Source organism: Protopterus annectens, chromosome 2.part0, assembly GCF_019279795.1.
Source record: "Protopterus annectens isolate FY-2018-M chromosome 2.part0, PAN1.0, whole genome shotgun sequence".
Lineage (NCBI taxonomy): Eukaryota > Metazoa > Chordata > Ceratodontiformes > Protopteridae > Protopterus > Protopterus annectens.
This window is the reverse complement of record NC_056728.1, coordinates 1787790102-1787816224: the sequence shown is the minus strand read 5'-3', so window position 1 is coordinate 1787816224 and position 26123 is coordinate 1787790102. Positions and strand designations below refer to the sequence as shown.

The following is a 26123-nucleotide window of genomic DNA, read 5'->3' as shown; positions in this document are numbered from 1 at the left end:
ACATTCGCTGCAGTCAGCATTCCATGCACTATTTCGAATTAGTGAAAATTCGATCTAGTGTATGGAACCCATGTATATATATATATATATATATATATATATATATATATATATATTATATATATATATATATATATATATATATATGTATATAAATATATTTATACATATATTTTTTTTTCTGTGTGCATACTACATGTGTGTCTGCAGCCAGCTGCTATCGCCCCTGAGTTAGCCACTCACTGATAGGCCTGATATGCTACACAAAAGCAAACCGTTTTGGTTTATGCAGTCCATGGGCATATGGCAGTGCACTTTAACTTAGGTTATTTTGTTTAATAATGTGCACACTACAGTTGCTCCACCCCTGTGCAACTTGACTGTCCCCCACCCCCACTATACTGGTGTTGTCCATGATAAAAACCTGTGGGATACTTTGATGAGACTGTGGGAGATTGTTTATTATATACAGCAGAAAATTTGTTTAAAAATGAGAATGCTTCTGTTTTGTGCAAATTTTACTACTTGGAACCAGGGGTGTGTTGTGAACTTGTTTAAAGCTGTGAGGTCAGATTTGGAGGTAGGGAGATAATCTTTTGAGTCTAAATCTGCAAGGCACATTTGAGTTTACAGCAGTCCCTCATTTTACATTAATGAGTTATCTTTAAATCTTGAGCTTTATGTCAGACCAGTACTGATTAAGTAATTATCAGTATTGGAATATGGGGTGGGGTGGGGGGGGGGGGTCAGATGAAGTTTTTGTTTCCTTTGGTTACAAAAATTCTCATTTGTCATTCTTGCTATATAAAAGAATGAAGGCACTGTACTACTGGTGAGACACCGAGCATGCACTAATAAGTTGTCCAAACATTATTTAGTAACAAGTAAGCTTATTTTTATTCATGAGTTTTTATCTAGATTAAAGGCAAGTGTTAACCTCCTCTCTGTTGTCATCTACTTTATCTTTAAAAAGTAGTAAGAGATAGCATGTGGGATTTTTATTTATTTTTTGTTGACCTTGGAGATTTAGGTTTTACCATACACGTTTTTCACAATATAAGCAAAATAATAAACTTGTGATTTAATTTCTCGTGTCACCGGCAGTGCCATTTTAAGGGTGCATGGTAGGGCTATTTCACAAACCATTTGGGAATCAATCATGAACGTATACATTTCATGTTGGTTAAGTGTCTCTAATTTTCGGACAGATGCCCTTCATTTTCATGAGTTTTGTCCTTGATTTCAAGTCTGGAGGACAAGAGGTATACCACCTGCATTCAGGAATGATCTACCATTCTGAAAGTGTGCTGCCAGCAGGGTTTACATGGAACTGACTAGAGAACAGCACAAACTATGAAGTTTGTAGCACTTCATAAAAAAGGAGGGGAAATGAAAACATTTCAGGGCCCAGCATTTTTTTTGTTTATTAAATATTGTTTCATATTTGTTAAATGTGCACATTTAAAATGTAGAACTTTGTTGCTGTTTTTACAGTATTAGATTTCATACCAAAGAAATCTCATAGGAGAAATAAACACAGGTCAGGGCGCAACATATTTGCTATTTTGTTGATTATATATTGTTTCATATTTGTTAAAAGTGCACAGATTATTTTGTTGTTTTTTATGTATTAGATTTTATAGCAAAAAATGTTAGATTTGACTGAATCCAAAGGAAAACAAATAAGACAATAAGAGAGTATGAATAAACATAACCAGAAAACTGTTTATGCACTGATTTATTTTTTTATTTATTTTACATTTGTTGACCGGGCTAGTCTAACTGGATATATGTCCATTTTCAGTAGAGGCCCAGGGAGAAAAGCTCCAAACATGAATAGTGACAATGTTAAACATATGTAAAAAAGACATTTAAAATCACATAAAGTGAAAACATTGGTAAAAAGAAATTATAATACTCAGGTTATAAACTCTGAAAATATTACTGTAAAAATTATACTTAAAAAAACAAAATTATTAGAGTAAAGGAAACAATTATACTAAATACAATAGTGGGTACGAGTACAACCCAATAAAGAGAGAGAAAGGGTTTTATATTATATAAAATTACTAAGAAGAAAAGAGTAGCACCTAGATTAGGTGGCATAGGATAGAGGAGTAGGGAGAGGTGTTAGAGAAGGAAGGGGGAAGATATCAGTCTGGGTTAGCACATTGGCAAAGCCAATGAGTTTTAAGATGTTCTCTGAGGTCTTTCTTAAATAGAGGAATAGATGCTAAGTTTGATAGTTCAGAAGGAAGTTGATTCCAGTTTTTACCTGCTGTGTTAGAGAAAAGTGAGTTATATTACTATTTAATATATAATTAACATCCATTTTAAAGGCAGATGTTGAACTTCATTATAGAAGTAAAGCAGAACATTTAAACCATATGTGCAGCACTGAAAAATTATTGTGCAAATGAAATAAAATGATCTAAATCTTTTTAAGCATGCATCCTAAAAAATACACTGGAGACTTCACAGAGCAACACATACCTTTCAACTGTTCAGATTTTCATTGAATGCCCATTTTGTTACCTCATATTTTTTGTCCATTCCTCATAAAATGCGTGTTTTTCTGGCAAATCATTCAGGCTGGAAGTCACTAAATAATGATCGACATTTGAGTGTCATACTCTATAGCCTTCAGAAAAGGCATGCTAATCGAAAACTTGTAATTTGGCAGCTTTCTAAGCTTATAAGAACATATAAGAACATATGTTAAAATTTGTCCCTGATTTTGGACCTTTATCCCTCTGTTATTTTGTACTTTGTCCAAGTTTTTTATGATAAGTTGAAAGTTTTGCAAAACATTATCATCCTTATGGAGGATACCTTGTAAAAAACATTCATTGGTCTGAAACAAAGTACCCAAAAATTGTTCTCAGCCAATAGCCAGTAATCCACAGGAATGTTTAATCAATAAAAATTCAGTAAAAATGAGCAGTAGTCATGTCATTAACCATCCACAGCAGACGACAAGTAGTCCAAGAAGTAGGCACAAGGCAAATAATCCAATCTTGTGCCTACTTCTTGGAATATTTGTCTTGTGCTTTGGATGGTTAATGACATGACTACTGCTCGTTTTTATTGAATTTTTATTGATTAAACATTCCTGTGGATTACTGGCTATTGGCGGAGAACAATTTTTGGGTACTTTGTTTCAGGCCAAGGAGTGTTTTTTACAAGGTGTTCTGATCTTTTTTACACTCTGTTACACTAGTTTTTTTGTTGTCTTTATGAAGGATAGCAACTTACAAAGTTTTGTGTAGGGTTTAAGGTGTAAAGGTGTACCAGCATAGAGTACCAGCATAGATTCACAATACTGTTTCTGATCGACTACACTATAAATACAGATAGTCTGACTCTGTTAGTGGAGCAGCTGCTAAACAGACCTGAGTGAGACTGTGCTGCATTAATATGTTCTCATGAAAATATATGTTACAAGACTTTATGTGGTCTTAGCCTTTTTGTGACTTTGTTTTTTTTTTAATTTGTTGTACAAATATATCTGTTTGTAAATGTGCCTTTGTACATGTATGTTTTGCTGTTTGCATATGTGTGTGTGTGTGTGTGTGTGTGTGTGTGTGTGTGTGTGTGTGTGTGTCTGTGTGTATGCATGTGTGGTGCATACATCTTTTATCTGTGTGCTAATAATTCTCTGAGGAATTTTCTTTTTTCTTTTTTTTCTTTTTTTTTAGAAGCAAACCCAATTCATGAAGAGAATGAGTTGGAAACAGATGGTGGACAAGCATTTATCTCTCAAAATGATGAACTGGAGAATGTATATGCAACAACAATAAGCAATGGCACTATAGAACAAAACAATGGTGTTAAGCAGATTATAAATCCTTTACTGGAAAAACCTACGTCAACAGTAACTGACCAATCTAATACTGATGAAATCCAGAAACCTGCAGAGCAGGCCCATAGTACAGCACTTCGTATGTTACAGGGAAACAGTTTATGGATCACTGATGTAGCATCCTGTACAGAACAGGCAGACCACCTGAAGACCAAAGGTACCCCTCACTCTACTGAGCAGGTAGAGTGCTTACAGACTATAGCACCACCTGTAGGACAGGCAGATTGCTTACAGACTGTTGTACCCTCTGCAGGACTGGTGGGTGTAGTACATTCCACAGAACATGAGGACAGCTCTTTATGCCTGAATCAAACCACGTCAGCGGTGTCTTCAAATACAGGTAGGACATCAGATATCATTCAGCATAGTGTGGTGTACTTTGTTATCTTATCTTATTTATTTATTTCCATTTGTTAACCAGGATCTCATAGAACCCCTTTTCAGGAGACCAAGGGACAAAAACTAAATTTTAAACCTTCATCTTGCACACTTCCTATTGAATTTGCTTTGCAGATGCTAGCTTAACTTCATCACTGTTTCTGCTCACTTCTTTTCTGAATGATTTCTTTGTTACCTTTTTGTAGTAGTTTATTTTTTCAATTCTGCCTAGCGTGAAAACTACTTTCCTGGCCAAGTTTTCATCTCTAGTTTTCCTTTTAGTTTCAGTCCTCTCTGTGTTTGAGTAGTTGTTTTTGTGTTACCCTCGTCTTCATGTGTTCATTCATTTAGGACTTTTTTTTTCCTGCAGGCCTTAATACCACACTTCCACACAACTCCCTTAGCTAGATGCATCTGTGTTTTGTATTTGTTGTCTTGGTACTGCCCTAACAACATTGTAGCCTTCATTGTTTAATACTGCTTTATACTGCTTTGTATTGCATTTGACAGATGTATTTATGCTCTCTAGGACCTCTGTTTTGGGTATTACAATATCGGATAACTGACATACTTTCCAGTGTATTTGTACTGATGTACTTTTTCTTTCTTTACTGTGTTGCTTCCCCATTGTACAGGTCTGATTGGTGCAGCTGGCTGTTGATTGATTGTGTCTGGCTTTCCTAAAGCAAGCTTGCAATACAGATTTTAGCAATCTGAGTTGGAACTATACAAACTGAAGTTATTGTCAATGTGTGCTGCTTTAAAATATACCTGTGATGAATCTGTTGTGAAAAATTAAAGTTTTTACAGCTCAATGACTACCTACTACCCTCCGTCATGACATGGTATCAGAAGTAAACAACTTATGTCCTGCAGTTTAACAATAAGGGAGATGTTACAAATCGACCCCACAAATCCCTTTGATTTCTTTCAACCAGCTCCATGGCCTAGTTTGAAACAGAGGCGTGTCCTCTAACAGATAGCAGCTAATAAGATGGCAAAGTGAAAGTAAGTCCTTTGCTATATTCTTGTCAATGTTATAAAAGGGTAGGTGAATGGGGTGCCTGCCATAGATTACAACTTGGGGAGCACTGAACTTTAAAAAAAAAGATCAACATTTTACAAGCTCTCATTGATTAAGTAAACATGATCATTTAATGACAGCTTGTAAGCTGTCAAATGAAGGCAGTTTGTAAAATCTTAGACTGATCTGATTTTAAGGGCAGTTTACAAGTTGTCTACCTTTAAAACAAATCAACTTTAGAGTTAGATGGTTTATAAACTGTCTGTAAGCAACTGAGATCATTTAATGACAGCTTGTAAACTGTCAGTGTGTTCTTTTTATTTAACAATTTACAAGCTCTCAATAAGTAGTCGCAAGCAGCCGATTACTCATAGACAGTGAGATTGGCAGAAAGTAGTTGTGCTTCTCAGGGCACCAAATGCTCTTGCTACAGTTCTGAGAGATGTGAAAATAATGGTCAGTGCTTTCACTTTTGGTGATGCGGGATATTAGCTAAGATGTTGTGATCACAAAGGTGGATTAGTATTAGATTACATTGTGTTTAAGTACAGTGTGATGCATATACATACATGAATCCACAGATAAGTTCAGAAAGGAGAGGCAGGAGTGTCATTTGTGAGAAACCTTTATGAATTGTATGATTGTAGTATTATAGAGTTATATGAATTTGGTATTACAAAAGATGAGCAAATATGAAACAGAGTAGTTGTATACTTTGCAGACAGGGATGTATCACAAAAATTGCAGACAGAGCCTGAACTGATGCTGGAAAAAGCAATACAAACTGCATGTCATTCTGAGCAAACTGAAATACATGGCACAGAAATGAGGTCTGATAAAGGCATAGATGAGATCTGACACATTTCAAGCATTCTAAAAAGAATGGTGATAGCTAAAATACACAGCTGAAATGCAGGCACAATTAAAGAAGACATAGTAATTGTACTAGGTGCAGTCATGTACATGTTAATAATAAACTGTGTCCAGGCCATAATAAGAAGTGCCAGAGATGTAACAAGGTGGAGCATTTTGCATAAGTGTGCAAAATAAGATGGAGAAAGGGCAGCAGCGGAGGAGGAAATAGAAAGTTTTTTGTTTCTTACAGTCAGCCATAAAAGTCAAATCCTGATGAAATGTGCCACAGTTATTCATTCTATCATACATTCAGACCCCAAACTCTGAGCAGTAAAGCAAAAGGAGGTGGAGTTGCAATATATATAAAATACACCCACACCTCCAGGCTGGTAAAACAGTATGATGCACAGGAAACACAACAGGTACAGTTAACAATTAACAAGACCCCTATTCAACTTATAGCTACATATACGCCTCCAACCCTTACTCAAGATGCCCACTTCACCTATCTGGATCTCTTTAAATCTATCAAGATTCAACCCTTTACCCTGATCCTGGGTGACTTTAACTATCCAAAGATAGATTGGAAGAAATACTCATGCCAAAACACAAATTCCCAGAGATTCCTTGATTTCATCAATGCAAATGCCTTCGGCCAGTTGGTTGACATCCTCACAAGAGGTGAAAATATCTTGGACTTGGTATTAACCAACATGAGTGACCACTGCAGCATCCCTACAGTGCCATCATCCCTGGTAAGATCTGACCACAAAGTGGTCCCTTTTGAAGTCACCATCTCCCCTGACCACCAACACCCTAGCTAGGGTCAACCAAAAATACTTCTCCAAAGCTGATTACAACCTCTTGAGGGAAGATATAAACAACTTCACAGCCCCCTCTCCCTCCATAGGAACTGGCACATATGTTCAAACCTACACCAAAGTACTATATTAGCATTTATATAGCTGCATGGAATCAGGAATACCTGACAGGACAAAATCCACCTCTTCAAGGAACAGTAAACCTGTTTGGTGGACATCTGCAATAAATAAACTCTATAATAAAAGAAAAAAATTGCTGTCCATGACCAGGAAGGAGCAGGTGCCCAATTGGAAACAATCTCTCCTTAGCCTAAAAAAGTAAATAAGAGCACTAGTGAAATTCTCCAAAGCAAACTTTGAGTCCAAACTGACCACATCTACTAAAGACAACTATAAGGGTTTTTTCACATATGTCCGCATTCCCAAGGGAAGTACCCAGATCTGCTCAGAACTGGTAGTCAAGGACACCACATACACAAATACTGTAGATGTAGCCAACCTGCTGGCAGACAGGTTCAGTGAAAACTTCACCCCTCTGTCCCCCCATCAGTAAAACAGGACATCCCCAGTACCTGCCCCCCTCCCCTAATCTCTAGGGAGCAAGTCATTACTGCCCTGTCAAAGAAAAAAAATACAGCCTCTATAGGACCCAATAACATCCCAGGCTGCATCATACATGAACTCAGGCAGGAACTTTCAGCACTATTAGGCACCCTATTCAACCAAAACCTGAATACTGGCTTCATTCCAGCCAAGTGGAGGACAGCCAGCATCATCTCTTTGTATAAAGGTGGAGCATCCACCGATCCAGGAAATTATAGACTCGTCAGCCTAACTAGCCTGATCTGCAGGCCCATGAGGCAGATTATCATGGACCTCATTAACAAGGACATTGGAACCTCCAGACACTCGATCCAACACAGTTTGGTTTTATCAAGGGGAGGTCATGCCTGTTAAATTTGGTCGACTTCTATAAGACAGTCACCAAAGTCATGGATCAGGGGAAGATGGTGCACACCACCTACCTTGACCTAGCCAAAGCCTTCAGTACTATTCCCCACACAGGTATAATAGGTAAACTCTCTCAACTAGGTATCAATCCATATGTTACCAGATGGGTAGCAAACTGGCTCACTGATAGAACCCACCTTGTCAGAATAGGGAAGCCACCTCAAGCAGTAGACCTGTAACGAGCAGCATACCCCAGGGATTGGTCTTGGGGCCTCTGCTGTTTCGGATATACTTTTCTGCGGTGCAGGCCAAAACCAGTGGGATATGGCTGATCAAGTTTGCAGATGACTGCAAGCTGGGTGCTGTCATCAATTCCCCTAGTGATATGGATATCCTCCAAGACGGTCTCACCCAAACAAATGACTGGTGCCAGAAAAATGGCCTCAAAAATGGCCTCAAACTGAATGCCAAAAAAATGCATAATCGTCATCATCCCCTTTGGAGAGAGTGATATCCCCACAAATGATCACATTGATAATAAGACCATAAGCATGCAATCAGTTGTGAGGTACTTGGGCACCCAGGTTGATAGCAAACTGACTTTTGACCACCATATTGCCTCCATTGTATGGAAAGCTTTCTACATGGCCCACCTCATTAGTAAGGGTATCTCATCCAGGGACAAGGTCATCATAACATCCCTGTAATCTTCCCTTATAAGACCCATTACTGAGTACAATGCCCCTTTCGGCATGTACCTCACAAAGCACAAAACACATGCAGAAGCTGGAGAGACCACAGAGGTTCCGCACCAGGAGAATCCAGGGCCTCAAACATCTACCCTACACAGATAGGCTAAAGGCCCTGTCCCTCTACTCAGTCTCCTCCAGACTCCTCAGAGGTGACCGCTGTCTGGAAAACAAAGCAATCTCAGACCCTGCCCTGATGAGACTGCTGCATATCCGCAAGTCAAGCTCCACTTGAGTAACCAACATGCGTGACCTCAACCTGGTCTGTGACATCAATAGGACTTGTTGGTGGGACAGATTTGTGTCTCAAAGACTCCCCCTTTTGTGGAATAGACTCACTCTCCATGTCAAGCAGAGTATGTTATTAAACGTTTTTAAGCTCAACCTGGATAACTGGATGGGGAACAGAAAATACACCCCTGGGATTCTGCCTGTGTCCCTGCTGGAGAGTGACATAGGGTGCTGACTTGTTGGAACATGGGCTAAATTCTTGGCTAGACTTGGAAAGGCCTCAGGGCCAATAGCCTAGTAACTTCCTATGATCTTATGATCCTATGAAAGCTTCCAGTGGATGGTACACTGGTAAAGTTTGAGACAGACATAAGCACAGACATAACGGTGGTGCCAGCTAAAATAAGGCCTGCAGTATCTTTCTACACCCGTTTAACTATATTAAGGGTCCTCTTTTAAATTCTATCAAAAGTAGAATTAGAAATAGAACCTTTTGATATCATAGGGACAATATAGAAGACATTGATTGGTGCATTCTGCAGTTATGGTGATAAAGAAAAATGGTCAAATGAAAATTTGTATTGCAGTGAAATAGAAGAAGTTTATTTTACTCATGTTAGAAGACTTGGCACCTAAATTGTCTGAGGCAAGGATGATCTTATTATTAACTACAATCACTGGGCTCTGGGAAATACCTGTTAACAAATTAAAATAAAACACGGAGCCAAAGCTGACTGCAAAAACACTTTACTGGTGCTTCCTGGCACCTCGGCCACTGCCTTCAAGGGGACAAATACACGCCATTTCAGCAGTCCTTTATATATATGAGTAAACTGAATAACAATTAACACTCCATTGTCCAATTAAAACACAATACCCCACCATTAAAGTGCCAAGTTCCTACCCATACAAATCTTTAAATATAACTCAATGCATCTCCCCCCAAACATTATATACAACATTTCATCTTTCATCGATAATGTGACAAATATTTCAAACTGCAAACTAAATATAATGTATTAAGATTTATTTCTAAATTTACACCACTTGGGTATAACGTTCAAAAATTAATAATACATTTCTGTATATGATCATCTCCCTGGATGCAGTGAGGTTTGGCCAAAACACTAAAGAAAAAAACTAATGTCAGAGCCACCATGCACTAAATGAAAATATTGGGCCATGGGAATTTCTAATCTAACGTTCCTTATATCTCCCAGGTGTTCCATTTTCCATCTCTTAACCATCCTCTTAGTTTGCCCAACATGCCATTTTGTAGGTGTACACCCCCAGCCTATAGTGTACATCACTCCACATGAGCAACAGCTAAAGCGACTCACAGCTTTATAGTTCCTTCCATTAATTCTCCTACCATTTAAATTCTTAACCCTAATGCCCTAATGCATGCTTTGCATCTCCCACATGGAAAGGATCCATCTTGTGTTCCTTCCCCTTGTGGTTTTCTTAAACTAAGAAGCTCCTTTAAATTTAAAAACCTACTGTATCAAAATGTTACCCTGTGAGGAAAAATCCCATTCATACTCTCATCATATGTAATGATAGGCCAAAGTCTTGTAACCAACTCCCTCAAAAGTTTTGAAAAAGGAGAAAACCTATTGTCAAAAAAATTATCTCCTCACTGTCTTCTTCCATATTCCTACTTGACCAAACTCCACTATCATCATCAAATCTTTTCACATAGGCACCTGCCGCTATTGGAACCCCTTTTAATTTCATCTTCACCTTTTTTAACACTTCTTCAGTATACCCTCTACTCACCAACTTATTCCTAACCTTGTCAAATGCCTCATCCCCATATAGTAAAGAATTCAAAAGGTGTGGAGGATGCATGCTACTGGCAAAAAGGAAATTATTTACAGCACATTTTTTTAATAAAAGGCCTAAAATACACCTCCTCATTCCATCCAGTGAAAAATTCACCATCAAGGAATTGCATTACTTCTCTATGTGTTCTATAAGTAAATTTTAATCCACATGCATTTTGGTGCAACCCCTCCATAAACTCCTCAAACTCACCCATATCACCTTTACATATAAAAATCAAATCATCTGTGCTGTGAGTGAAAATTAGTGTTTTAAATAAACAAATTTTCAAAGTAACCCATGAAAATGACAGCATATGAGGGGGTAAATGATGTCCCCATAGCTGTACCTTCCTTCTGCAAAAACATTTGTTTCTCAAACCTAAAACAATTGTGTGTAAGAGAAAACTCCAAAAGCTGGAGCAAAAAACTCGTATGAGGGCCTTGACCCATTATTTTACCAACTGCTTCCAAACCCCAAGTATTGCTAATACTAGTGTACAAACCCCTTGCATCAGTACTGACTCAATAAAAATTACTATCCAATTTCATTCCTCCAACTGAATCAGAAAATTCCTTGCTGTTCTTAATGTGTGAGAAAATTCTGAGCAAGTAAATCTTTAACTGAACATTATACCCAAGTGTTTTAAATTTTGACATAAATCTTAATGTAGCTGTGGTGGTGCAGCGGTAGCATTGTTGCCTCACAGCGAGTGGTTCTCCTGTTCAATTCTCAGCTGGAGTGCCTTCTGTGTGGAGTCTGCATGTCCTCCCCATGGTCGAGTGGTGTTTGAAAGAAGTGTGAATGGGTGTGCCTTCACTGAAGGTTGGACATCGGGCTGGCAACTCAACACCAAAAAAAAAAAAATCTACTGCCAGTCATTAGCAGACCGGAGTTCCACTGTGGTGACCCCTAACCAGGAAAAGACAAACAAACATTTAGTTTGAAATATTTGTCACATTATTGATGAAAAATGAAATGTTGTATATAATGTTTTGGGGGGAGATGCATTGAGTTGTATTTAAAGATTTGCATGGTTAGGAACTTGGCACTTTAATGGTGGGGTATTGTGTTTTAATTGGACAATGGAGTGTTAATTGTTATTCAGTTTACTCATGTGTAAAGGACTGCAGAAATGATGTGTATTTGTCCCCTTGAAGGCAGTGGTCGAGGTACCAGGAAGCACCAGTAAAGTGTTTTTGCAGTCAGCTCTGGCTCAGTGTTTTATTTTAATTTATTCAGTTTTTTGGTTTGTTGTTCTTCAAATACCTGTTAACCTCATCTGAATAAAATTGATGGCTTTCCTCACTGTAATCAGAAAGCTTGGACCACCTCATATTTTAATATATTCTAATAGGAGATGAGCACCCTTTTGAAAAAAAAAAAAACATGAAGGCAGTATTGTTGTAATGGACGATATCCTAGTTTTTGTATTAAACAAGGAAATGTACAATATGTGTTTGGAAGCAATATTTCGAACACTACTTAAGCAGTCAAGGTTTAAAACTCAGTGAAGAGAAGTAATATTTTGGGAAAATATCAACTCAGTATTTTTGGGACTGTATTGGAATAGATTAAATTAAACCAGATAAACAATGCGAAGCCAATTAAGGAATTACCACACCCATATAATAGGTTCATAGGTGTGTACTAGGCTAACGGCCCTGGAGCCTTTACAAGCCTAGCACATAGGATTACCCTGGCATCATGCCACCCGACCTTAGTTCCCAGTGCCTCTGTTGAGTAGAGCCACTGGAGTGATCCCGGGTTGAATTTTCTATTTCCCATCCACTCATCAAGAAGAAGAGGGCCAGTAAGGTGCTCTGTTTGACATGTATGGGAAGTCTATTCCATAGCATGAGCAGTCCCTGGGTTATGAACCTGTCCCCACAGCTTGTTCTGTTGATTGTGGTTATGAGGTTGACGTCTCTGGAGCGTGTGGTGTGGAGGGATTGGGATTTCTTTAGATGTAGCAATTCTAACAGAGCTGGGTCAGGCATGGCTTTGTAAGTCAAGCCTCTAAGTAGGCGATATGAGACAGAGAATAGTATCAGTTTTTTGAATCTATCCATATAGGACAAGTGTTTAATGCCTAGGATCCTCTTTGTGAGGCACTTTTAGAGCCTCTCCAGTTGTTGCAGGTATCTAGTGAGGCACATGCCAAATGGGGCATTGTACTCAATGAGTGGCCTAATGAGGGAAGAGTAGAAGGAGACAATGACCTCTTTCTTCCTGGATGCAAAACCTTTAATAATGAGATGTGCCACATAGAAGGAATTTCTGACCACAGTGGCAATGTGGTGGTCAAAAGACAGGTTGCTGTCAGCCTGCGTTCCCAGATCTCTTATAACGCCTTCTGTGTTCATTGGACTACCATCGATGTGGTAATTCATGGGAACTAGGTTTTTCCTAAAGGGGATGATGACACATTTTTTGGCATTGAGCTTAAGGCCATGGTTCTGGCACCAGTCGTTGGTCTCAGTGAGGCCTTTCTTTAGGATGTCAGCATCACTTGGGGAGTTAATAATAGCTCCCAACTTGCAATTCTTTGCTAACTTTGTCAGCCAGAGTCCCTTTGTGTTGGCCTGGACTTCAGAGAAGTAGATACCAAGCAGGAGAGGACCCAGGACTGAACCCTGTGGGATTCCCACTCATGACTGCTCGGCAGTCTGACTTGGAGTCAGCTATTTACACACTGTGGGTTCTATCTGTGAGCCAGTTGCAGCCCACCTAGTGTTATAGGGGTTGATGCCTAGCTTATTGAGTTTTTCTATGATTTTTTGAGTGGGGAATGGTATCAAAGGCTTTGGCCAGATCAACGTAGGCTGTATGAACCACCTTGCCATCATCCACAGCCCTAGTGACTGAATCAAAGAAGTCAACCAGGTTGAGCAGGCATGGTTGACCTTCACAAAACCAAACTTTGTGGGATCCAGAGTTTGGAGATCCCCCATATCCTTGTTTATTAGGTCCATGATGTTGCATTCTATAGCTTTGCGTATCAGACTCGTCAGGCTAATGGAGCGATAGTTCCCAGGGTCTGTAGTCGCTCCTCCTTTGTGGAAAGGGATGATTGTAGCAGTGTGCCATTTGGTAGGGACTAAGCTTGAGGTGAGGCTGTAATTAAACAGGGCACACAGATGAGGTGCCAGTTCACTCTGTAGTTCATGTATAACACAGCCAGGGATATTATCAGGCCCCATAGAACCTGTATTCTTGGCCTTGGGCAGTGCTGTTTTAACCTTTGCAGCAGTAATACTGGGTGCCTGGCAATCTACTGGTATTGTGATTGGTCCTTTGGGTGGGGGAGGTAAAATTGGCACTGAATCTGCCAGCCAGTATATTGGCAACATCTGCTGGCTCAGTATAGGAGGTACCATTGTGCAGTAGCTCAGGGCAAATATGGGTGTTGCCATGGAGATTCTTTACAGAACTATAGAAGGCCTTGTGGTTGTCTTTACTATCTGCTGCAATTCTCTTTTCATAGCTAGCTTTAGGAGATTTGATGAGGGATCTCAACTTTTTGTTGAGGCTGATAAGGGAGTTTTTCCAGTCTTGGGATTTCACCTTATTCTGCATCAGTTTCCTCCTTTTGTTGTAGAGTTTGTTTATGACAGGGGACCACAAGATTGTATTCCTTTTTTTGGAGGAGAGCATCTTGGTTCTATTGGGTATGGAGAGATCCAGGCATTTCTGTACGTGTTCATACAGTGCATTGGTGTATGATTCAGTGGTCATGCAACTATCCTCCATTTGCATGGGTGCCATGAAGTTAACTACCTCTGTTTTTAGAAGCCCAAAGTTAGCTTAGGAGAAGTTTTTCATGGTGGTTACCTTTGTGGGGCGGGTGAGATGGATGTGGATTTCCAAAGTGATTAGTTTGTGGTTGGATCTAACCAGGGAGAAGTTGACTAATTGTATAGAGCAATGGTCGCCCATGTTGGTAATGACCAGGTTAAGGATGTTGCTACCTCTAGTGGGGGTAAGAACGAGCTGGTCCAGGGCATTGGAATTAATGAATTCCAGGAAACATTGGGCAAGTGTATTTGTACATGAGTAGTTTTCCTAGTTAATAGAAGGGTAGTTGAAGTTACCCAGTATGAGAGTGTTAGGTTGGACCCTAATATTCTCCAGGGTACTTAGGAACATGGAGTGTGAGTCTTGGGACATAGTTGGGGACCTATATCAGGCTGCAACCTGAATCACTGTCTTACCCAATGTTAGATGCATCTGAAGTATCTCTGATGCGTTATGTTGGGCTACTAGTCTGGAGGTGTGTGCATCCTTTATAACTATGGAAACACCACCGCCTATGGAGCTTCAGTCCAAGATGTTCATCGTGCATACAGCTGCAGTCATAACAGATGGGTTTTCCTGCCGTCAGGCGGGTCCTCGGTCGGCCGAATTCCAAAGTCTAGGTCCGGCGTCGGTTGTCGTCGCTTCTTCCCTGACATCAGTGCGACAGGGGTATAAAAGAACCAGCCAACGCCATTTTCTTCAGTCTTTCTTGCTGCACGGTGCCCGAAGCAGAAGCAGTTCGCAAGTACCGGTCGGCCAGCTCCTGAGATTACGAATATTTTTCAACCAAAGTCTTCTTGAAAGCTAAGTACCCCGTTGGGGAAACTTTTCTTGCCTCAGACCGATGTCAGACAAAGTTAATAATTGCATTTCATGTGGGAAGCAAATTCCGCATAAGGATTTTCATTCCCTCTGCATTCCTTGCTTAGGCCCAGACCACGATGTCTCGGCCTGTCGTTTTTGTGCTACATTCAACAGACACATAAGCGTCGGGCGGAGTTCGCCCAACACTATTTTGGCAAAAAATTTAATTACATTATGTTGTCGGATACTCCGACTCCAGTTTTGAGTAAAAGACGCAAAGATAAGGACCGACATACGAGGTCCGCGACTTCTACCGACACCACGCTAAAGCCGACTACAGGTGCTCTGGTTCTCAGCGAGGCGCCTACGCAGCCCCTGACTACCGATGACACTTCATTGTCGGTGTCTTCTGTGCCCGAGGTCACAGGCTCTTCAGCCCACACCCCGACTACAGGTACCGAAGCCACTCTTGGCGGGGAAACTCAGAGTTTAGACAGGCCTGCCACCTCTCAAGGTGTCTTCAGGCCTTCTTCTTCTTTTTCCATTAAGGCTTTCACTAAGTCTAAAGCAGCCATGCATACTAAAAGACAAGCTCCACAGGGCCCCTCTCAAGGCCCCATGCCTAAAAAGCAGATGCTTAAAATGGCTGAGGATTTGATTACTCTTATCAGGGGTTCTCATCCCCCCTTGGACAAAAGGCCCAGAGTGGAGGAAGAATACCCTTCCTCGGACCAGGCCTCCATTACTTCAGAACATTCTGAAGACCAGGAACATTCATACTCCCCTTTTGAAGATTCTGATGTAGAGGAGTCCATTCCCTCTGTCTCCCCCCCTGAGGATTACTCTTTTGGGGAAACCTTACATACCTTGAGGGAACACTTCCACTGGGAAGGCCAAGAGTACTCAGACTCCAAGAAAAGGCTTAGAGATTTCCTTTTGCTCCCTCAGCACAGGCCTCTGGCTATACCTCCTGTCTTAGACATACTAGATGATGTGTATTCGGTGGCCAGCCTTAACCCAGATTCTTTACCTCCAGCTCCAGTCAAGCTTGACAGGTATTACCGGGTTCCTGATTCACACCAATTCCTATACAAAAGCCATGCAGCTGACCCTGAAACTATTTCACAGGGTCCCAAGGGAATTAAGGCCTCCACTGCCAAAAATCCATTACCTTCAGAGAGAGATTCCAGAGCTTTAGAAAGGTGGGGGAAAAAGGTATACACCTCGGCCACCTTAACCATGAGGGCATTAAACTGTCAGTTCCATATGTTAAAGTATCAACAGTTTCTGTTATCTCAGTTGAAAAGCAAAATGTCACAACCTGAACAACCAGACTTGAAGGAGTTGCAGGATTTCTTACATAGTGCAGAGCAAGTGGGTAAACATACCCTGCAATGTGGTTTTGATGCTTTAGAGGCCTCATGTAGAGCTGCTGTTACAGGATCAGTGATACGTAGACATGCTAGGCTCAAAGAGCAAACCTTACCAGATCATGTCAAAGCTAAATTACTAGATGCACCTCTTCAAAAGGATGTATTGTTTGGTGTTAAAGCTGAGGAGGTATTAAAGAAAATGGAGGAAAAGGCAAAATCAATGCAAACAGTGAAAGATTTCCTTCAGGTACAACCTCCACGTTTCAGTTGAAATTGGCCTTCAAAAAATTGGTCCTTTCCAGCCATGGATAGACCCCAAAGAGGTAGATACAGGCGCCCGAGGGGTAGAGGGCAATCTCAAGGATTATTTAGAGGCAGACAATGGCAAGCACCTACACAAAGAGGTGGTGAGGATAGTTCACAGACATTCAGAAAGCAGAACCAATGACTTTCCCCTTTGCATGCCAAGCAAGGCTCAAATGGCAGCACCTTTAGGTGGAAAACTGGCATTATTTTCGAAAAATTGGCATATTGTCACAAAAGACAAATGGATCTTGGACATTATAGACAGAGGCTACAGATTCCACTTTCACACCCTTCCAAAAATGAGAGGCATGCCAAACCTGCCACACAGTCAAAGGGCAGAGGCACAAAAACAGATTTCAGATCTCATGGACATGAAAGCTATTCATGAGGTACCTGCTCAAGAACAGGGTCAAGGTTTTTATTCCAGACTATTCCTGGTACCAAGGAAGGGCAAAGATTGGAGACCTATTTTGGACCTATCCATCCTAAACACATTTTACTGCACAAAATTCAAGATGCTCACATTACAGCAGCTTCTTCCCATGCTGGGCAAGGAGTCTTGGCTGGTAACATTGGACCTCAAGGAGGCATACCTGCATGTCCCAATCAGACAAGATTGCAGAAGATACCTCAGATTTCTTGCAGGTTCAACCCATTATCAATTCTCTGCATTGCCCTTTGGCTTATCTACTGCGCCCAGAGTGTTCACGAAATGCCTGGCATCAGTAATTGCCTTCTGCAGACTTCAAGGGATACAAATATACCCATATTTGGACGACTGCCTGATCCAAGCGGACAGCAAGCACATACTTCTGAAACATCTGGCGTTTGTAATAATGTTGTTGAATTCTCTGGGATGCACAGTCAACAAAAAGAAATCAAGGCTAATACCCTCTCAAACAATAATTTTCCTGGGTGCCAGCTTGAATACAAATACCCAGATGGCCTACCTCACGCCAGAGAAACAAGGGCAACTAACTCAATACTTCAGAAAACTGGCAACCTTCACCAGGCTGACTGCAAGGAAAATCCTGCAGGCTCTGGGATTCATGGCATCTTGCATCCTGCTAATCCCATGTACAAAGCTGCATATGAGGAAACTTCAATGGTACCAAAAAAACTTATGGTCTCAACACAGCCACAGTTTGGAAACAATTATACCACTGATTCCATGTCTTCAAAAGGAATTTCTGTGGTGGGCTCAAGCATGCCAAAGAAACACAGGTCTCCCATTCTGCAAGCCTCAAGCAAATCAAGTCATCACAACAGACACCTCAGACTACGCCTGGGGGGCGCACATGACAGATCGGTGCATTCAGGGCAAATGGTCCCAAAAAGAAAAGCACCTACACATCAATCAAAAAGAAATGCTAGCAGTAATAAATGCTATTATGGCTTTCAAAGACCTACTGCATCCAGGCCAGCTATTGATAAGGACAGACAACACCACAGTAATGTGGTACATAAACAAACAGGGAGGAACCCATTCATATCCCCTATGCAGGCTAGCCATGTCTCTTTGGAACAGGGCTCTGAAATTACAAATCCAACTTCAAGCACAGTACTTGCCAGGCAAGGAAAACATGCTGGCAGACAACCTAAGCAGAAATATGACAGATCCACACAAATGGAAGTTGCATCCTCAAGTTTTTACAAAGATAATTCAAGCATGGGGAAGGCCAGACATAGATCTCTTTGCCACCCACAGAAATCACCATTTGACAAAATTCTGCTCAAGGACCTTTCATCCACAGGCCTGGAAAGTGGACGCACTCTCTTTCAGTTGGACAACAATGACAGTTTATGCCTTTCCACCTCTTCCTTTGCTGCCCAAAGTTCTATTAAAAACCAGAGCAGACAGACCAAAAATGATTCTCATTGCTCCAGACTGGCCAAGACAACACTGGTACCCACTCCTGAGGAGCCTGACGCATTCCCCACCATGGATCCTGCCTCTAATGCCTCTTCTACTGACTCAGCACAACTTCAAAACTCTTCACAGTCAGCTGAAAACACTCAATCTAGCCGCATGGAAGATTCTTAAATTCACAACAGACCCTACTCTCCAAGGAGGTGCAGGATGTCATTTTAGAGGCCAGAAGGCCTTCTACTAGAAAAGCCTACTCCGCAAAATGGAAACGTTTTTGTGTCTGGAATCAGAAAAAGGGTCAGAATCCTGGAATACTGAATTTACCTCAAATATTACAGTACCTAGCTGAGATGCTAAGCAGTGGACTTTCATTCTCCTCCATCAAAATCCATGCCTCAGCCATTTCTGCAGAATACAACACTGATCCTCCTTTATTCTCTCACCCCCCCTTAAGACAGTTCCTCAGAGGGGCTAAGAATATAAAACCAAGGAAGCAACCAGTACCTGCTTGGGACCTCAATTTAATTCTAGAAAAACTGACCTTGCCTCCTTTTGAGCCAGCTGCTTCAACAGATCTGCAATATTTGTCCTGGAAAACAGCCTTGCTTCTGGCTATCACCTCAGCTCGCAGGGTTTTGGAACTACAAGCCCTCATGGCTGTGCAGCCTTTCATAATTTTCCATCAGGACAGAGTTTCCTTATGCCAAAGGTAGTATCCAGGGTAGCCTTGAATCAGGCTATCCACTTACCTACCTTTTACCCTAATCCTCAAAACAAAGGGGAGAGACTACTACATTCCTTGGACATTCACAGACAGCTACGTTATTATTTGGACAGAACAAAGCCTTTCAGAAAATCAGAGCAACTCTTTGTGTCCTATGCTACAGGTGCTCAAGGGAAGCCTATTTCCAAGCAGACAATCTCAAAATGGATAGCCCACTGCATACGCTTTTGTTACTCTTTTCATGGTAAAACTGTACCTGCAGGCATCAGATCTCACACCATAAGGGCCACAGCTACCTCTGCAGCTTTCCTCAGGGGGGTTCCTACCAAAGATATTTTGGAAGCAGCCACTTGGAGTTCTGTACATACTTTCTCCAAGCACTATCACCTACCATTATACTCCAAATGTAGAGCAGGCTTTGCCACTGCAGTCTTGCAGGGCATCCTGGCTCCTCCTAGTTCCACTTAGTACCTACCACCCCTTTTTTAGCTTTGGGATTCTACCCATCTGTTATGACTGCAGCTGTATGCACGATGAACATAGTACAGTTTTGTACCTACCATAAATGTAGATGTTCGAGTGCTAATACAGCTGCAGTCCAGGTTTCCCTCCCTCCTTCCCCTCTTGGGACAGGCCTTATGACTAACACCTCCTCATACAACCTGATTGGGGTATTCTTTTATGGTGTATTTGCTTGCAACTACTGTTTTTTGATTATATTGCATTGCATTATTACATAAATTTATGTATTGCCTTCCTTCTGGGGGCACCTGACATCTGGGGCAAGAAAAACTGAAGAAAATGGCGTCGGCTGGTTCTTTTATACCCCTGTCACACTGACGTCAGGGAAGAAGCGACGACAACCGACGCCGGACCTAGACTTTGGAATTCGGCCGTCCGAGGACCCGCCTGATGGCAGGAAAACCCATCTGTTATGACTGCAGCTGTATTAGCACTCGAACATCTACATTTATGGTAGGTACAAAACTGTACTTTCTGGGGGCAAAAGGTGTGGAATGAGTTATAGCCTGGTAGTGCAGGGGTGCTTTCTTCTGCCTTGAACCAGGTCTCTGTTACAGCACAAATGTCAATGTTCTCCATTTTAAGGAGTGCTTCAAGCGAGTGCATTTTGAGATTTAGATTTCTAGGACTTGAGCAGCATGACCCTCAGATTGCATTTGTTTGTAGCTGTTACAGTGGCAATTTGGTCTTTGGAACAGCACCTAAAAAAAGGCACTGTATGGGTGGCAAGAGCCTTGGCCAGTATCCAGAAATCCAGGGGTGACAGATGCATGCCATCTCTGGCAAAGCATTGAGGTCTGTCAATCATGTCATCCCAGGTAGACTGATACTGGATCCCCTTAGAGTGACACCAGAAACTTAGCCAATTGTTGAAATCAATCATTTTCTGCTTGTATTGTGGTATCATTCTGGGTGATGGTAGGAGGCTGCTCAGGGCTAGGGTCTTACCCGCCTGGGCTACATAATCTGAGAGCTCCTCCATGTCTCTTTTCATGTAGTCTAGGAAGATATGCCTCAGGTCATTCACACCCACATGTACAATGAGACAGTCATGTTTGTACCTGTTTTTAAGCGACCTGAGTGCATGCGTTATGTATCGGATCCTAGCACCTGACAGGCTGCTGACTGCTACTTTCTCCTTATTCAACCTAGTGAGTGGGACATCAGTGTGCCTCACTATCGAGTCACCTATGACTAGTGTGTTGGGCATGCTGTTTTGCCTTAGGGGCTTTGGTTGAGTGGCACACTGTTTAGGAGAGTTATGTGTCTCGTGATTAGCGTTGTGTTATTGTGATCGAGTGCGGTTCTGCCTTGGAGGTCTCTGCTGTTTAGGTAGATTTTTATTAAGTGCCTCCACGAAGGTGGGTTTGTGGTTTGTGTTTTTATGTGAAGGCAGTGCTGGTGTGTGTTCTGGAGGGCTATGTGTTCCATGTGGTGTGGTGCAAGTGTTGGCCTTCTCCTCTTGACCAGCTATCCCAGTCAACTGTAACTAACCTTTATCAAACTGTTGTAATGGTGAATTGTCATGGCAGGTTCTTGATGGAGTTGTTACTGCTTTAACCCCCTCAATGATGTTTTGGAAGAAGATTTGGAGTAGGCATGGAGAGATCCACAGAAGCGGGACCTTTAAACATTTATGGTTCATGTTAGGTACCCCAGTACTAGCATGTTAGACTGCCAGCAAACTCACAGCAGTCAATGCAGCCATCACAGCTGTGGTCCTAAGAGTTGCTGTGCTTTAGGAAAGAGGGTGAGTATAAACATGTCACCTTTTTGTTCATATACAGTATTACAGATGGAGAAGTGGTATTCACAAACTGGGAAGTAATGCCTTACCGGGGGGGGGGGGGGGGGGATGAAAGTGTGATCACTTTTCTCCTTAGTAACAGGACATGGATAGGTTTCATGTACAGATTAATCATTTGGTTCATTGGCAAATGTTGATATAATGGAAACAACTTCCCTTAAATATAATTGGCTACCAATAAAAGCTTAGGCACTTCAATGTGAAAAGTGCTGCATCTTCCTGAAAAGTATCTAGTAGTGAATTATACACAGTACACTGGCAGATGAAAAAACGTTAGGTACCAAAGGTAATGTCAACGGATTCATGCATTCTACAATGCCAACTAGTTTAAACAAACAAGCAAACAACATAGAATCTAAGGTTGACATAAACACAAGTAGCTGAGTTTCTGAATTAATTTAATAAAATCACTGGCACCTTTAAGGGGGCATCAAATGTCTACATTAAAAAATATTAAAATGGATGTTATAAGTAAAAGAATCACTCAGCAACATATTCTTAGACATGGTAAAATTGCAGAACAATTGTCACAACTTAATGTTTAATAACTGCAGTAAATACTTGTGTACGTAAATTATGTTCATCAAGGGTATTAGCACATGTGAATTTAAAATCTGAGCTATGTAATTATCTTGCTAGACTTAATTTATTGCAAAACAACTGATCATTTTTGTTAACTCAAGTATTATCATGACAAATCAACATTTAATCTTATTAGAACTATGTTTCAAACTTTAATGTGAACATAGGACAGTCAGAACTCTAGACTAATCCCTTCCCACTGACAGGTTAGATTAACCCACAACACACAACTTAAAAACTGCAGCTTACTCTTCATGAAATTGATTGATATGTAAACCAAATGAGCCAAAAGGGTTGTTATGTTTGTATCCAGAATGTCTTTTTGGATTCAATATTTTGTTGGTTGTTTTTCTTCTTCTGTATACCATTTTGAAATTTCACAATTGCGAAAAAGGCTACACATTACATTTTCTGTGACACAAGTAAAATGCACAATTAAAACATACTTAACTGAATCAATGGTCATATTAAGGGAAGAATAATTGTAAGGCAAATATTGCAGTTAGTACACAGAAAAGTGTTCATCTTCATAAAGGGTTTCACTGCAGGAGTAATTTTAAATTGCAACATATTTTCTAAGTTCATAGCTCTACAAAAATAGAAAGTGGTCTCCTCGGAGTTGTGAAGACAAAGTATTATGTGTTGTCACAAAAAATAACTTTTTTACTGCATAACTTAATTATCTTATAAAATGTTGACCTCTTACCAAATCTTTCACACTGTTTTCACTGCTTTGAACCTCTTGTTGTACATTCAGTAATAACTTCACACTATACCCTCACCAAAAGATACATTTATCACATCTGTCTTACTCTTTTTATAGTTTACTGTTTTAACTGTATTTCTCTTTGCCTCATATATTCCCTATATGGCCTCCTTTTCAACAAATACAGAATATAGCACTTCTTCGCACCGAAGTTCCGCTGTGGCGACCCCTAACCGGGAAAAGGCAAAAGACGCAACAACAACAGAATATAGCACTTCATGCAACCAGTACTGTATTTTCTGAATTTTTTTATTATAAAAATCACTTTCAGTTTTGAAATCAGATACACCATATAAAGTTACGTCTAAATAAGTATCTGTATTTGTACTATATCCTTGCATACTTCTCAGTTGAATTGAACTGCCAACATGTTCAGAGTCGATGAAAAAAAAAATTCTGAACATGTACCCTGGCATACAAAAAAAAATGTCCTCTACATAAAGAACAAATAATTCAGCATTAACAAAAAAGCAGAATTATATATAAACCTTCTTTGAGAATAAGGTGTAATATATTAGCCTAAGAGGGAAAATAAGTAGCCCCCATTGCTGACCCCCATTCTTCAAGTAATAATGTGTTTCATACATAAGTTCAGACAAAACTGAAGCAAAGATAAAATGAAAAAAAAACATGCGTATGCAACATCATGAATAGAACAAACTGGGTAGAAAACTTTTACCTAGACTGTGGCACAGAATTATGCCTCATTCCATATTAGACACTCTTAGTATCATTGACATAACAGACATTTATTTTCAGAATTAAATCTAAAAGTAAACCAGCATTTTTTTGGGGGGAGTTCCTACTTTACACTTTTTGTACACAAGTAATGCTCATCAAAGTATTAGTATATGGCTAACGTTTGATACACTGGTGATCGACACTAATAGCGATTACTAAGTACCAGACTTACAGTGAAAAAGTAACTGTAGGGGGAGACAGTTCAGGGGGTTGCATCTTCAACACCTGCTAGTACATAAACATACTAAAACTAGATTTGCAAATTCTTGGAGAAAAGTGAATCTGCCAAGATACCACAAGCACTATGTTAAAAAAAGGAACTAATTTCACATTTTACTGTTGGTCAAAAATGACTAAGCAAGGAACCCACATCTATATGTATCCATCCATCTATCTGTCTGTATATAAGTTATGACACTGGGTCTTGTATATTGTACATAAAACCTTGTAGTATAAGATATAACTTCATTTTATTTATTTTTTATTGGTGGATTGCATTAGGACACAGAATATTTTTAAACACTCAGGTATTACATAACATATAAAAATAATTAAGTAAAATTATATAAAACCGGGGTGATAAAATTTCTAGTAAGGTGACTTTTTAAGAAATTTTATAAATAAACACCTTTAGTATAGAAGAAATATTCTTTCAAAGATTGAAAACATGGCAAATAATTTTGTAGTGAATGGAGTGCCATGACTATTCTCTAAAATTGTGGAAAAGAAAAGCTGATGTCAGAAAGATGCTTAACAAGTTTTTGTCGAACACATCTAAGCACTTATAAGATCTTGTCTTTTACTGGTGATTAACAGCACACATTGCCAGCTGGCAAACTATACAGGCAGAAGGTTAAAGAGCTTTAAAAGTTGTTAGAGCCTTTGCTCTGACATACTTATAAAATGTAAAGTGTGGCAGAATGAAGTGTCTGCTTCTAAAGCTGTTCATTCTTCATGGGGACACTTTGTTTCTGCTTGTTGTCTGTAGACAATGTTAATTGCTTTACAGGCTTTCAAAGGCTTTGGAAGCTGGCAGAACACTTCATACTCCTACATTTGGTAACTGGTAGTACATGGAGAAGATAAAGCTCTGTGTACTGCAAAGGATTATGAATGGGTTTCACCAATCATAACACTTATTATGTGTTTTCAACATGGATGCCGAGATTCACCCCTCATGCTTCATTCTTCAGGTGAATTTCTTGGAATCCATGTCTTGAGAGATAGTAAGTTGTTTATGATTAGAAACCTGATCATAATCATGTATGTAAAGAACAGAATGAGTTGCCTTTACCAATGTATAATACAACACTTCACATTTCAAAACAAGAATTTCTAACATTTTTGGGGGCAATTATTTGTGTATGTACATATGTGTGTATGTAAGTGTGTTTGTTTATGAGGTACATATACCTTTCTATTATAAAGGATATAGGAATACAAATCAAAAATGTACTTAAAGATTAGATAGTGAGATTCATTGCTTGTCACAAAATCAAGTTCCCAAATTTTACACTACCTGGTGTTTCACTTATCACATGAACTAGACGTACAATTATTCTTGTGATTCATTTTTTTAACTACTTTTTCCTATTCTGTTGAGCGGGATGTGGTAATTATTCACATACATTGTTATACTGTGAATTATATAGGACTTCACATAGTTTCTGTAGGATTTTTAAATGGCTATGTCATGGATTCTTTTTCTACTTATGATGTGATTTTAATGTTTATTGTGTTGTCAGGAAAGTTTGTGGAAATACGTCCTCCCTGTGGTCACGTGGGTTTCCTCCGAGTGCTCCAGTTTCCTCCTACATCCCAAAGACATGTTGTAGGTGGATTGGATACATGCCCTAGGCATGTATGCTTTCCGTGGTAGGTTGGGCACCGGGCTGGCAACTCAACACCATAAAACTCCACTGCCAATCATGAGCAGACAGGTGATCTGCTGTGGGGACCCCTAACTGGGAAAAAAAGCTGAAAGAAGAAGTTGTGTCTTGTTGGTCTACCAATTTATTTCCCTAGGAAAAAATTGGTGACCTGGGTTTTCGCTGTATTTGTAGTTCCCTGTTTATTTGTTGCTGAAACAGCATTCGCTGTTATGCCATTTTGGCAAGATAATATAGACCCCATTC

General features: G+C 40.1%; 1 protein-coding gene across 5 annotated transcripts in view; it reads left to right on the top strand.

Annotated features, from left to right (window-relative positions):
* ARHGEF10L (Rho guanine nucleotide exchange factor 10 like) overlaps nucleotides 1-26123 on the top strand; it is a 3087848-nt gene that overhangs the window by 475615 nt on the left and 2586110 nt on the right. For all 5 annotated transcript variants that reach the window (XM_044061816.1, XM_044061815.1, XM_044061819.1 and 2 more), the window contains one exon: nucleotides 3699-4202. In XM_044061816.1, coding sequence (XP_043917751.1) covers nucleotides 3699-4202 — 504 coding nt within the window. The remainder of the gene's footprint in view (nucleotides 1-3698; nucleotides 4203-26123) is intronic.